Source organism: Mus pahari, chromosome 6 (genome assembly GCF_900095145.1).
Source record: "Mus pahari chromosome 6, PAHARI_EIJ_v1.1, whole genome shotgun sequence".
NCBI lineage: Eukaryota > Metazoa > Chordata > Mammalia > Rodentia > Muridae > Mus > Mus pahari.
The window spans coordinates 1128077-1141603 of record NC_034595.1 but is presented as its reverse complement, the minus strand read 5'-3'; the positions used below and the strand labels follow the sequence as shown (position 1 = coordinate 1141603).

The window sequence follows — 13527 nt, the reverse complement described above, 5'->3', positions numbered from 1 at the left end:
GGAAGCACTATAGGAAAAGAACAAAGTGGGGTGTAGGAAATGTGGGCCCTCTGGGCAGGCCACACCACTTTCCACGCATCTCCGCAGTTTGACAGAAGCCCAGCATCAACAAATGGGAAACCCACCTTCCAGTGAATCCATCCGTGCAAGCACCCGTATTCCTATCTATAGTGACCTCCTCCTCCTCAAGGTGAGAAAGAGTGGAAAGATGCTGTGCGGCTGAACCAGCACTAGGCGGGACCAAACAACTCTCCAGCAGGTCATCGCCCCTCCAGCCTGCCACTGAGAGCTGGGTCGCCCGTCCCGCCCCGCCCCTCCCCGAGCAAGGTTTCGATTTCTGCACCAACCCAACCCGACCACACTGCACAGATAACAGCGGGTTTACCACTGAGAATGGCGAGCGGGACTGCCGAGGCGCGGGCGCCCGTTCAGCCCGACGGGGCATGTGTCTGGCGCTGTCCGGAGCACAGCGAACGCCCGGCTGAACTCTTCTGTCGCCGCTGCGGCCGCTGCGTGTGCGCGCTCTGCCCGGTCCTGGGTGCGCACCGCGGCCACCCGGTGGGCCTGGCCGCAGAGGAGGCTGTGCGCGTGCAGGTGAGAAGCCGCGAGGGCGTGCACCGCAGATCTGGGCGGTTGGAGATTGAACACAGGAGTAACCGTCAAGGAAGCGCCAGCCCAGGTTTTATCGCCAAATTCCGTTAGGACCGGGAAACTTAAGGGGGGCCTGAGGTCCCCTAGATAGTAGACAGTAAGGTCCGGAGGCAGAACCCTATGAACGTTCAAAAAGTTGCTCAAACCACCAGCGAAGCTTCCAAGATTGGTTTGGGGTACGGGAGGCTCAGGCTGGTTAGTACTCACACGTCCTTTCCGGCTTCTGCGGAGGACGCGGGGTGGGGGTGAGGGGACGGGACGGGGACGGGGACGGGGACGTTTGCCTAACAGAGCACAGGGGAGGATGAAGTTGGAAAATTGGGAGTTTAAAGCCAATCTATCTGTGCTATCTAGAGAGACTATCTCAAAAGACCAGATTGTAGAAAAAGAAAACTGTATGTATGCGTGTGCTCCGTGAAGCCTGGAAATGTCTCTGGACCCTGGAGCTCATAAAAGGCCATTCTGAACTGGGGCCTGATGGCCTGTTATTCTGCTAAGTCAATAAGGTCCTCTTCCTGTCTCGAATCCGGCTCCTCCCTCTATGCAAACACACCACTGTCCCCTCCCCCACCGCACCTACAGACGAGGCTTGTTAACCACAGCCTTATCTTCTATAGATAATGAGAAAGCAGGACCCCAGCAGGCAGCCCTGGCTCTGCAGAACCTATTCTCATGTCTGTATTTGAGGAAGGCAAGCTAGCCAGAACCTTCTGAATTCTCGGGGCTGATTTTATCATGTTTGTCTCCAAGAAGTCTTCATAGTAATTCTGTCCAAAGCACCTTCCTTTCTGCTCTGCCCTGACTTAACCACCCTTGTCAAATCTACAACTCCAAGCTGAACCCGGCCTGAGAGAGGACAATCTGACTAGTGGAGTCCTGCCCCTGCTTCCAGAACCTTCTTCCTTCGGCAACTGTGAAATGACTGCTAATAAGGATCCTCAAATGTTGCTATTTGGAGACCCAAAGCTGTGCGTCAACCTAGGCACCCTTCCTCTGTCTATCCACAGAGCCATTCCTTCATCAGACACACACTCGGCGCCATGCCTTGTACCATGAGCCAAGTCATAAGTCAGATCCTGCCCGCATCTGGATGAGTTAGTTGCCTGGCTGGTCAGGGGCAGGGTGGTAGCACTGCAATGTACTAGGGAGCCCACGGTGGTGGCCAGTGAGGGCCAGAAAATAGAACTTGGGGCAAGAAGCCACGCAAGCCTTCCCCAGGGAAGTGCCATTGGGTGGACATGATCTCTTCTGTCGCCTCTGCGGCCGCTGCAGAGGCTGCGTGTGCGTGCGCTCTACCCGGTTCTGGGTGCGCACCGTCGGCCACCCGGTGGGCCTGGCCGCGGAGGAGGCTGTGCGCGTGCAGGTGAGAAGCCGCGAGGGCGTGCACCGCAGGTCTGGGCGGTTGGAGATTGCGCACAGGAGTCAAGGGTCAGTCAGTCAAGGGTAACCGCTTTGAAGGGTAAATAGAATTACATGGGATCAGGAGACAGAAATTCCAGTGGCTGGAGGTAGAGGGCCCAAACCAGAGAGCTAGGGTATCCTTGGGCCAGCTTGAGCAGTAGGTGGCTTAGGTGTCACAGTGGATGAGTATGTGGAGTTAAGCTGAGGCCAAGGCTGACCCCCTTCCCTGCCCCCATTCACCACCGCAGCAAATGCTTGTTGATGCTAAAGTGGCAAAGTGACCTGCACTGAACATGTGCGGCTGGCCAGCCACTCTGATCTCATTTACTCCCCACTGCATCTCTGCTTGCGATGGAGGAAACGGATTTTGAGCACATGGCTGTAGAGCGAGGAGTAGGACCTAGTTTTATTCTTCCTCTAGAGCTCGTAACGCCTGCCAGCCTCCTTGAGCTTCCAGCTCTTCCCTGGAAATTGGCGTGCCTTAGTATTACTCTTGGCTGATTAAGAGTCCAGACCCCGGGAGCTGGAGAGACGGCTCAGTGGTGAAGAGCACTGACTGCTCTTCCAGAGGTCCTGAGTTCAATTCCCAGTAACCACATGGTGGCTCACAACCATCTGTAATGGGATCTGGCACCCTCTTCTGGTGTGTCTGAAGACACCTATAGTGTACTCATACATAAAATAAATCTTTTTAAAAAGTCCAGGCCTCCCCACCCCTGTTCTTATGAGTTAGGCCCAGGTCCAAGTGGAAGACCAGCTGTGGAGAAGGCTAAGGCGGACATGGCTACCCCTTGGAGGGAAGAGACCCAAATCAGGTATTTAGAAAAATAGCTACTTCTAAAAGCAGACAAACAGAAATAGGAGACAGGCATCCAGGCTGTGGCATCCCGGACAAAGGCTTGAGGGCCAGAGTCTCTGCTCACCCTGCACCTCACCACTTGCCTTTGAGCAAACTACCCACCACCAGAGCCCCAGGCCCTCCTGCTGAAAAAGAATTCGGGGCAGAGGCGGGTTAGTGGGTTAGTGAAGTGACTCAGCAGGTGGAGGTCCCCTTGCCCAGCCTGGAGCTCAGTCCCTGGTGGAGAGACTGGAAGCGTGTTGGCTGGAAAGTGACAGTTTCCCTTTTTCTCCTGACCCTTCTCACAGAAACTAATCCGGGACTGCTTAGAGTGTTTGGCAACCAAGAAGAGGCAACATGCGGACAACATAGCCCATTTGGAAGACGCCGGCGAAAGGCTCAAGGCAAGTGGACCCATCTTTTTCTTTCCTCAGGGCAGATGTCCACATAATCCCCCAGGGTCTAAGTATCCCTAATGCGGAGCCCCGGGAAAACAAGGACTAGGTTTAAAACAAGCTGGCAGGATTTGGAGCACCCATGAGTTAAAGGGTCTTGAAAGAAGACAAAATTAGACATTTTAGAACAAGATCACAAAGAAAGCAAGCATGCAGGTGGGTGGCCCTGAAGGTCTGTTTCTCAAGCTTTGTGAAGACTCAGCCTCTGCCCCACAGCTCACTGGGCAGTGGTCCAGTTTCCTCACATCCACCAAAGCCAGGGCAGGCCAGAGGAACTTTGCCCTTCATCCTCACACACCCCAAATTGCCATAAGCAAAACAGCTCGCAGGGCAGGCAGGGCAGGCAGGGCAGGCAGGGCAGGCAGGGCAGGCAGGCAACTCTTAAGCTTCTTTGTCGTGGGACACAGAGTGCGAATCTAGTCCCTAAGTGCGCGCTTCCTTCAGCTTCCTTCAGCCTTACCCTTTCATACAGTGTTTTTTAATTGTGTACTACAGATTGAACCCGGGGCCATGCACATGGTAGGCAAGTGTTTCTCCCACTGGGCTATTTACATTTCCAGACCTCTCTTTACCTTATTTGAGAGTGGAGTGAAAATGTGAATTTTTGCCGGGCAGTGGTGGCGCACACCTTTAATCCCAGCACTTGGGAGGCGGAGGCAGGTGGATTTCTGAGTTCGAGGTCAGCCTGGTCTACAGAGTGAGTTCCAGGACAGCCAGGACTATACAGAGAAACCCTGTCTCGAAAAACCTTAAAGAAAAAAAAAATGTGAATTTTTTATTAAAATTGGAGTCTCTGTTTAAAGAAGGATTTTATTGGCACAGATAAACTATACACGATGATGGGTTTCCTGCAACATTTTCAGACATGTATAGAATGTATTTTGATCACATTTACTCATTTCCCTCCCTTGTCTCCGCCCACTGATTCCCTTCCCAGCTAGCCATCCTCTGTGTATGTGGGTACCAATAAGTTCAATGAGGTTGCATAAAGGAACATGGACATGGAAAACATTTCTGTCTTGAGGCAGGGTCTTATTAAGCTGTGCAAGCAGCTCTTACACATCTGCCTTTGAAACACTGCTGGATTCTCAGGAGGCTGCCAAGGCCCTGTGGAGAAATAGCCTGTTCCTTCACTTAATCAGCTAGGGTGACTTAGCTGACGATACCTAACTGTCCTTCAGTGCCAAGCACAGGATCTAATAGTGTCTATGTCTGCTCAGCACATAAGCCTACAGCAGTTTATGATTATTGTTCATGTACACCTGTAAACCGTGTCTCTACATGGTTAGGATCAATATAGCTGATAATAGGTCTTGAAAGAATTGATGAGCCTGCTTTGCTATTCCAAATTTGGGCTCTTTAGCCAGGTGTGGAGGCTCACACCTGCAACCCCAACACTCGGATACTAAAGCAGGAGGTATGCTGCAAATTTGAGGATAGCCTGAGCTACATAGTGTGTTGCAGGGTATCCTGGTCATACGATGTAAGATGATTCTGTCTTGGGGACAAAAGGGCCAAAACAAAAAACAAAAAACAAAACAACAACAACAAAAAAAAAACAAATAAGCAAACACCCAGAGGTGGTACTCACTTATAATTCCACAACATGGGAGGCTGAGACCCAAGGATCACAAGTTCAAGGCTAGCCTGAGTGGCATTACTTCTAAGTTTATGAACATGGGGTGTCTCCTGGTTTATTTAGGCCCCTTTGTCTGATCAGTGTCTATAGTAAACAACATATTCAACACATAGAATTCAACCTTTGTATGTTTTTAATGTATTTTTTAGTTCATTTTAATTTGTGTGTGTGTGTGTGTGTGTGTATCTTTGTGTTTGTGTCTGCTACCATGTGTTTGGGTACCCACAAATGCCAGAATAGGGCATTAGATCACATGGAGCTGGAACTGCATGCAGGTGGTTGTAATTACAGAGCTGCCCAATGTGGATGTGGGTGCTCAGATCCAAATTCAGAACCTAACTCAAGCCCCAAAACTTTCTCAGGTTTGGTGGGGTTTTTTTGTTTTTTTGTTTTTTGTTGTTGTTGTTTTTTTACATCAGACAGGGCACAAACATTCTGTTGGACGCTGGCTGGTGGCATCTGTGGCAGAGGAAGCTACTCTGGACTTAGTGGCCTACCCCAGGCAAAGTCTCCTTTGATGTAGAAACTAACCCATGAAGCTTTGTAATCAGAAATCAGGTTCAGATGCGGTCAGTCCAAAGTCTATTGTGCAGAAGAAGCCAATAACCCAGCCCAATCAAGCACTCCTTTCCAGGGGACAGTTAAAGCCCACACCCTCTGAGGCTGTCCACTTCCCTGTGGCTCTTCAGAAGTCAGTGCATTCTGTGGCATTGTGTGGTGGGGATGAGCCCTGCACTCGCCTGCAGCCCTAGATGCTGCCTCTCACTGTACTGCTTAGAAATGATGCAACCTCACTGTTCTCGCTGCATCGCCCGGCCAGTGAAGTTTGCTTGTTTGGGGATAGGGCTTTACCAGCTGCCTGTGTCTTCCAGGTTGGTCTTGTGTGTATATGTTCATGCAGGTGAGTGTGCATGTGTGTGCATGTGATCATGGGGGGCCAGAGGTCAACTTCAAGTGTCTTCCTCTGTCACTCTCCTTGGCTTCTCAGACAGGCTCTCACTGAATGCCGAACTCACAGGTTCAACTATAGGGACTGGCCTTCAAGCCCCAGAGCTCCTGGGATCTGCCTTTCTCTGCCTCCTCAGTACTGGGATCACAGGTACAGTCAGCTATTCCCAGCTTTTTTAAAAAAAATTCATCTTTATTTTGTGTGTCTGAGTGTTTTGCCTTGGTGTATGTCTATGTACCGCATTGTCCGTGGAGATCCTGGAAATGGAGTTACAGATTGCTGTGAGCCACCACATCGGTGCTGGGAAACAAACCCAGGCCCTCTGTAAGAACAGCAAATGTTCTTAACTGCTGAGCCATCTCTCCAGCCCACGCCCAGCTCTTATGTCAGTCCTGGATATCTGAACTCAGATCCTCGTGCCTGAGCAGCAAGCATTTAGTCTCCCCAGCCCTTATACTCATTTTTATTTCTTTGTTTAAGCAGTTTTATTACATTTTATTTGGGGAGTGGAGATAGAGAGGGAGAAAAGGGGGGCAAGTGAGAATGTATGTATGACTATGCATGCTGCAGCCCACATATGAAGTTCAGAGGGCACCTCACAGAAGTTGGGTCTCTCCTACCATGTAGATCTCAGGGATCTCAGGGATTCCATTCATGTTGGCAGACTTGGTGGCAAGTGCCCTTACCCAGTGAACCACAACCAGCCCTTGTTAACCTTTTTGTTGTTTTGAGACAGGTTTTTTTTTTTTTTTCTGTGTACCCGTGAATGTCCTAGAACTAGCTTTGTAGACCACGCTGGCCTTGAACTCAGAGATTCCCACTGCCTCTGCTTCCTGGGAATAAAGGTATGCGCGATTTTTGCCAAGTTCGGGGTATTTCTACATGATCTAAGCTGTTCTTGAAGTCACTGTGTAAACCAGGCTTGAATTTATGAGAATCCGCCTGCCTCAGCTTTCTGACTACTGCCCAGCTTCCCTCTAACCTTAGTTCTCCTGTTCCATCCTCTCAGATGCTGGGAGTACAGGCATGTACCACTATGTCATCCTTTGATACTTTATATCAAAGAGAAAGGTGGGGGGGGGGATTACGTGGGCCGGCTGAAGCAAACATGATGAGCAGTTTAGAATGTGCAGACTGTCACAACAGAAAGACCCGTTAGAGATACGTGGCTAAGCCAGACAAAATGGTACATATGGTAGTCCAGGCTGCATGAGAAGCTGAGACAGGAGGACAGACTGAACCATGGAAGTTTGGGGCCAGGCTAGGCAATGTAGTGAGACTCTACCTCAAAAAGAAAATACAAACAAGAAACAGCCAAAAAACAAAGCAGACAAAAACAGTTGTTCAGCCCTACCTATGTATAGCTGAGCAAATGCCTGAAGTAGGCACGGGGGAACCGCTGGTTGAGTGCTTGTCTAGCGTGCACAGACTCCTGGGTTCAGCACCCAAAGGCCTCCATTAAAACCAGCCAGGGTGGTGACGAACATCTGTAATCCCAGAACTAGGGAGGGAGAGGCCGGAAGGGGGGGGGAACCTGGGCCACTTGGGAAGATGGAAACTTCTGGGGCTTCTCAGCTGGGGTGGGGGTGGGGCCGGGGGCAAGGTCAGTGCAGTGATGAGACAGAAGAGCCAATCAGAGGCGCTGGGGCAGGAAGCCAGCCCAGCCTGAAGCCAATCAGCAGGGCCCGGGGGGGGGCCCTGAGTGGAAGTAAAGCTACAGCAGGCGGGTCTCCTGGGAGCCCGAGAGTGGGAGGGGCTCAGTGGGAGCCGCCTCTGGGACAGTGCCCTGCTGGGAGGAACACCCTGCAGCTCCCTTGCCCTCACTCTGCCTTGCCTCCTAGTGAGCCACAGAAGGGTGAGAGAGAGCTGGAAGGGCAGGAGATGGCCCTGAGGCACACCGTCTGAGGCTGGTACCAGACCCGGTCACCAATAGGGGCTGGAATAACTCCCCACGGCTCCTGGCTCTGTGCCTTCGTGATCCCCGAAAGCTACGGGGATAGAACCAAACAAGGGTCCGCGGACACGTAAGGTGGCGTGAGGCAACTTTTGCCACACTAGCAATGCAGGCGTGAGGATGTGGCCAGGTTGTGCGCCAGACCCTGACGGTACTACTAGGCTCCACCACTCCTCCGCCCCTGATTGGCACGGCTGCTGAAATGGTCTGAAAGGGTTTGGGGGGCTTATCTCAAACCCTGGCTGTACCACCCACAAGAGCCCCCCAGTGGAGTTGTCCAGCCATGCCCCGCATGCAGGAAGTAACTTTCTGCCTTCTCAAAGCCCCTCCTCCTCCCCTCCTGTAGAGGCCCGGAAGGTGGGGGTCACAACGCAGGCAGCATCTCATGCACTAAATCCCTCACCCTCCCTTCACCCAGCTTCCCGGCTGGTCAAGTTCTTTCCAGCAGGTAGTCCTTAGGCCCTTCGGCTAGGCACCTCAGGGGTTCACTCTACCACCAGCCCCAACCAGCCCACCCAGCTCCAAACTCAGTTCAGTGTGGGCCTGACTCCATAGGACCCACACTGGCAGCCGTCCATGCTTTGTGAGACCACACCCGGTCAGACCCATTCAGTGTGCTGTGGCTGTGCACAGGAACACCTCTTCCCTTCCTTTGGTCATTGATAAAGATGCACCAGCAGCCAGGTACACACTGAGTCATGTTACAAATAAGGCCATGGGTGATCGAGCTGGTCCCAGAACCTAACCACTGCTTACTTAAAGCCTTCTGTGAGACACACACACACACACACACACACACACACACACACACACAGAGACTCGCCTCCCATCTCTTGCCAAGTGGAGGGCACACGTCAGTAGCTAAGGGCTGGCCTTACTCCTGAGCTCTTCAGGACTGCAGGGAGGTGCAGGGAGGGGCGGCTCTAGTTTTTAGACTCTATTTTTCTAGATGCTTTCTGCTTTTTTCATTGTATAAGTAAGCATGTGAAGGCATTCTAATTTTTTCTTAATTTTATGCTTTATTCTACATGTCTGGGTGTTTTATCTGCTTGTGTGGCTGTGCACCATCTATGTGCCTGGTGCACATGGAGGCCAGAAGGGGGCGACAGATCCCCTGGAACGGGAGTTACAAAGGGTTGTGAGGCATCCTGTGGGTGACAGGTCTTTGCTCTCTCTGGCTCTGATACCCTTTTGTAGCAGCAAATATAGATATGCAGTGCTGACTCTTCAGGAGCGCTTCCTGGCGCATGAACTGCATTCACAATGTGTCCAAACATGGCCTCTACCTATTTCCAGAACTTGTGGTCTCAAATAGAAATTCTGCCTGGGTATGATGGCTTGTGCCTGGTGATCTCAGCATGTGGGAGGTGAAAATGTTGTGGGGTATCCACCAGAGAAGACTGTTTGGACATGAGTTTAAGCCAACAGAAGTCTGTATTGGCCAGCCGACAACTACACTGGGTATTTGGGATCCCAGTATAGCCTCCAGCCTTTCTTAGGGTGAGCTTTTAAGCACAAAACCATATCCTGGGTTGACATCCTTCAGTTAGCAAGAACAGTTGGCCAGAAACAGAGCTACAGAAGCCAAAAAGCAATGTTCGTACATTTAGAGAATGTCCCAGAACTATGGACTTTGATGGATTGGGCCTTTGTTTTCTTTTTGACAAGTAGTACTGTCTGTGTGCTGAGTTTTATGAACCCAAATGGTTCTTATATCATGACCTAGTGCTAAGGTCAGGGGACTGACCTACTTAAGTGTGGAGCCCTGTTACAAAAGCAGGACAAGATCCAGGCCCGGCAAGGGTATATATCCTATTGCAAACAAACAAAGAATACCACCTAGCAACAAGTATAAGAAAAGAGAGGGGGGGGGGAGACTGAAAACAGAGCTGGAGACAGGGCTTAATGGTAGAGGACTTGACACCTGTCCCTAGCACCTGTGCCAGGTGACTCCCAGCCACCTGTAGCTCCAATTGATGCCTTTTTCCCCAGCTGTACTCATACAAGATCGTACCCAGGGTTTCACTCCTATGAACAGACACCATGACCAAGGCAACTCTTACAAGGACAACATTTCATTGGGGCTGGCTTACAGGTTCAGAGGTTCAGTTCATTGTCATCAAGGCAGGAACATGGTGGCATCTGGGCAGACTTGGTACAAGAGAAACTGAGAGTTCTACATCTTCATCTGAAGGCTCCTAGCAGAATACTGACTTCCAGGCAGCTAGGATGAGGGTCTTAAAGCCCACACCCACTGTGACACACCTACCCAACAAGACCACACCTCCTAATAGTGCCACTCCCTGGGCCGAGCATAAACAAACCATAACAGTCACATACTATAATTTTTTTTAGATCAACTAAATTTTAAAAAAGAAGACAGAAGCCATTAAGCGTCACTACCCAGGCCCCTTCTCCACCTCTAGTCACCTCCTCCCTACTTCCTGTCACTGGGCATTGGCTTCTGTCTCTAAAGGGCAGTTGTGGGTTTTAATATGTTTTATTTCACTTAGGATTGTGTCTTCAAGGTTCATCCAAGCTGTAACATATCAAAACAAAACACTGCATTCTTTGATCCCTTTGCATTTTTAAAAAAGATTTATTTATTTATTATATGTAAGTACACTATAGCTGTCTTCAGACACCCCAGAAGAGGGCATAAGAGGAAGCAATGGTTAAGGCTCTTCGTGTCTCTTGGTATAATATTATACTCTAAGTTAGATGCTGGGGAGCAAACCCGGGGCCTCCTGCATACCCGCCAAGTTCTCTACCACCGAGCTACACTCCAAGACCTCTTGCAGCTTTGCCCTATTTATTGTCAGACATTTTGCTGTCCACCCCTCACTTCAAAGGATTTTCATTCTTACTTTAATTTTTCATAGAGTACATTTTGATCAGATTCCTTTCCCTTCCTCATGCCCCCCCCCCCAGGGTTTTTTGCTTTTGTTTTCAGACAAGAGCTCATGAGACCCAGGCTGACCTTGAACTTCCTGTGGAGTCGATGACAACTTTGGCTTCCGATCTTCTCACCCCCACCTTCTTGGGGGTGCGCCATCACGTCCTGTGTGCCCAGGGCATGGAACATGTCAGGAAAACGGTCTACCAGCTATGCTGTGTGTGCAGATCATCAAGGGAATGTTAAGCCGAGCATGATGACACCTTCAACCCAGCACTCAGGCTGGAGGGCTGATGCAGAAGAACTGGGAGTTAGAGGCCACCTGGGCTACCAAGAAAGACATCGTTTAACAAAAAGAGGAGGAGGAGGAAGGAGGCAGGCAGAAAGGCTCTTTGGCTGGACAGCTGGACGAGGTGCTGCACACCTTTAATCTTAGTGCTTGGGAGGCAGAAACAGGTACTCTGTGAGTCCAAGGGCTGGTCTGCAGAGTGAGTGCTACAACAGCCAGGGCTACACAGGGAAACCCTGTCTCAAAACAATTTGCCAGTGCTTAGAAAAACTTTCTTTTTTTTTTTTTTACGAGTGGCCTCTTGTTTTGAACAGCCACCTCGCTGGATTTATTCTGTAGACGCTGTTTTCCGTTCTGGACTTCCTGGTTGGCAAACGTCTTGTCTACGATTGACTTGGTTTCTTCTTCTTCTTCTTCTTCTTCTTCTTCTTCTTCTTCTTCTTCTTCTTCTTCTTCTTCTTCTTCTTCTTCTTTTTCTTTCTTCTTCTTTTTTTTTTCTTTTTTCTTCTTTCTTTTCTTTCTCCTTCTCCTCCTCCTCCTCCTCCTTTAAGGTTTACGCAGACTCAAGTAAAGCCTGGCTGACACAGAAGTTCACAGAACTCAGATTACTCCTGGATGAAGAGGAAGTACTGGCCAAAAAATTCATCGATAAAAACACACAGCTCACCCTCCAGGTGTACCGGGAGCAAGCTGAGTCTTGTGGGAAGCAAATTGAGGTCATGGATGACTTCTCTACCAGGGTGTGGGGCATTGGCCAGGAGCCCAACCCTGTTCAGCTGCTGCAGGTATGTCTGGGGGCTCCCTCATCTCATCTACCACCTGCTACTCAAGTTGCACCTGAGTCACTGTGGCCTTGAACACCATCTTTACGGAGATGTCCCTGGCCATCGGGTAAACTTTATTACCACCACAGAGGTGATCAGGAAGTATACACTGATAGGATAATTAATGTGTATCTTGAATTATAATGATAATTCCTAACAGCAGCCTGTCTGGGGCCCCCAAGCCGCCGGCACTTGGTGAATCATCTTAGTCCGTGTTTTATGGCTGTGAAGGGACACTATGAGCATGGCACCTTTTTTGGGGGTGGGGGTGAGGGGGTGGAATTAGTTCTGTAGACCAGGCTGGCCTTGAACTCGAACCTGTCTCTGCCTCCCAAGTGCTGGCATTAAAGGTGTGTGCTGTCACTGCCACCACCCAGCTGACCATGACGACCTTATAACAGGAAGCATTCAGTCGGGGCTGGCTTACACTTTCAGAAATTTAGTTCCCATTGTCATTATAGCAGGAAGCATGGCAGCATGCAGGTAGACACGGTGCTAGAGAAATAGCTGAGAGTTCTACATCCAGGTCCACAGGCAGCAGGAAGAGAATTTCTGAACCCCCAAAGCCCACCTCCAGCGACACGCTTCCTCCAACAAGGCCACACCTTCTAACCCCTCTCAAGCAGTGCCGCTCCCTGATGGCTGAGCATCCAAATATCTGAGTTTATGGGGGTCATCCTTACTCAGCCAGTACATGAATCGTAGCTCAAATATTTACTACAGGTCTGCAGTAAGGCCTCTGGTAGATTTGGGGCTAGGGGGAGGGGGACTCACAGGGCTCACACTCTGGTAGGATCAGAACCTGTGTCTGGCCAGGACTGGTGATATGTGCCTGTAAACTCAGCATCCGGGAGGCAGAGGTAGGAGGATCCGGAGTTCAAGGTCAGCCTAGGCTCCATAAAACCCTGTCCCAGCAAAACAAAATAAAACAATGGATTCCAGGTCCTCACATATTGAGGTACATCTGCACTGCAGCAGACCCTCATCATGGTCTGGACTTTAGTGCCGTGGCCTGATCATTGCTCTTGATTGGGGCCCTTCTAGGTACCCTGTGGGAAGGGCAGAGAAAGGAAGAAGAGAGAAGTAAAGGGAAAGAAGCATGAGAGGAGGGGGCACCAGCAGCTCTGCCCTGTGGCACGGCTCGGCCAGACCACGGTGGCCGAGTGGGTCCTGACCTTCTTGGGTATGCAAGAGGCTGGGTGCAGCTTGCGGTCCCTGGAGCCATTTGACCCTGTACCCGTCCACACAGGCATATATAGTCACCAAGACAGAGATGGGACAGCAGATGAGCCCCTCAGAGCTGAGCCACCCTGTGCCCCTGTCCTTTGAGCCTGTCAAGAACTACTTTAAGGAGTTTGTGGAAGCCATCGGGAACACATTGCAGACACCAATGGACACTCGCCTGAAGGAAAGTGAGTTGCCTAAGACCGACTCCGAGTCATTGCTCCCTGCATTGCCCACCAGACAGGAGCAACTGGAAGGAAGGAAGGAAGGAAGGAAGGAAGGAAGGAAGGAAGGAAGGAAGGAAGGAAGGACGGAAGGAAGGGGGGAGTTAATTTGGTTCATGGTTGCTGCCTGTCACGTGGGGATTCATGGCCCCGGGAGCTGGTCTCACTGAGTCTGCAGCCAGG

The 13527-nt window shown here is 50.6% G+C and overlaps 1 protein-coding gene across 3 annotated transcripts in view; it reads left to right on the top strand.

Moving 5' to 3' along the window:
* The first annotated feature begins 336 nt into the window (after window positions 1-336).
* Window positions 337-13527, top strand: part of Trim14 (tripartite motif containing 14) — a 23004-nt gene continuing 9813 nt past the window's right edge. The window contains exons 1-4 of one of the 3 annotated variants that reach the window (XM_021200386.2): window positions 337-594; window positions 3199-3294; window positions 11624-11857; window positions 13146-13308. In XM_021200386.2, coding sequence (XP_021056045.1) covers window positions 394-594; window positions 3199-3294; window positions 11624-11857; window positions 13146-13308 — 694 coding nt within the window. In that variant the 5' untranslated portion in view covers window positions 337-393. Of the gene's footprint in view, window positions 595-3198; window positions 3295-4345; window positions 5857-11623; window positions 11858-13145; window positions 13309-13527 lie in introns of those variants that run through there. The other 2 variants (XM_029540201.1, XM_029540202.1) reach the window with 2 other exon arrangements.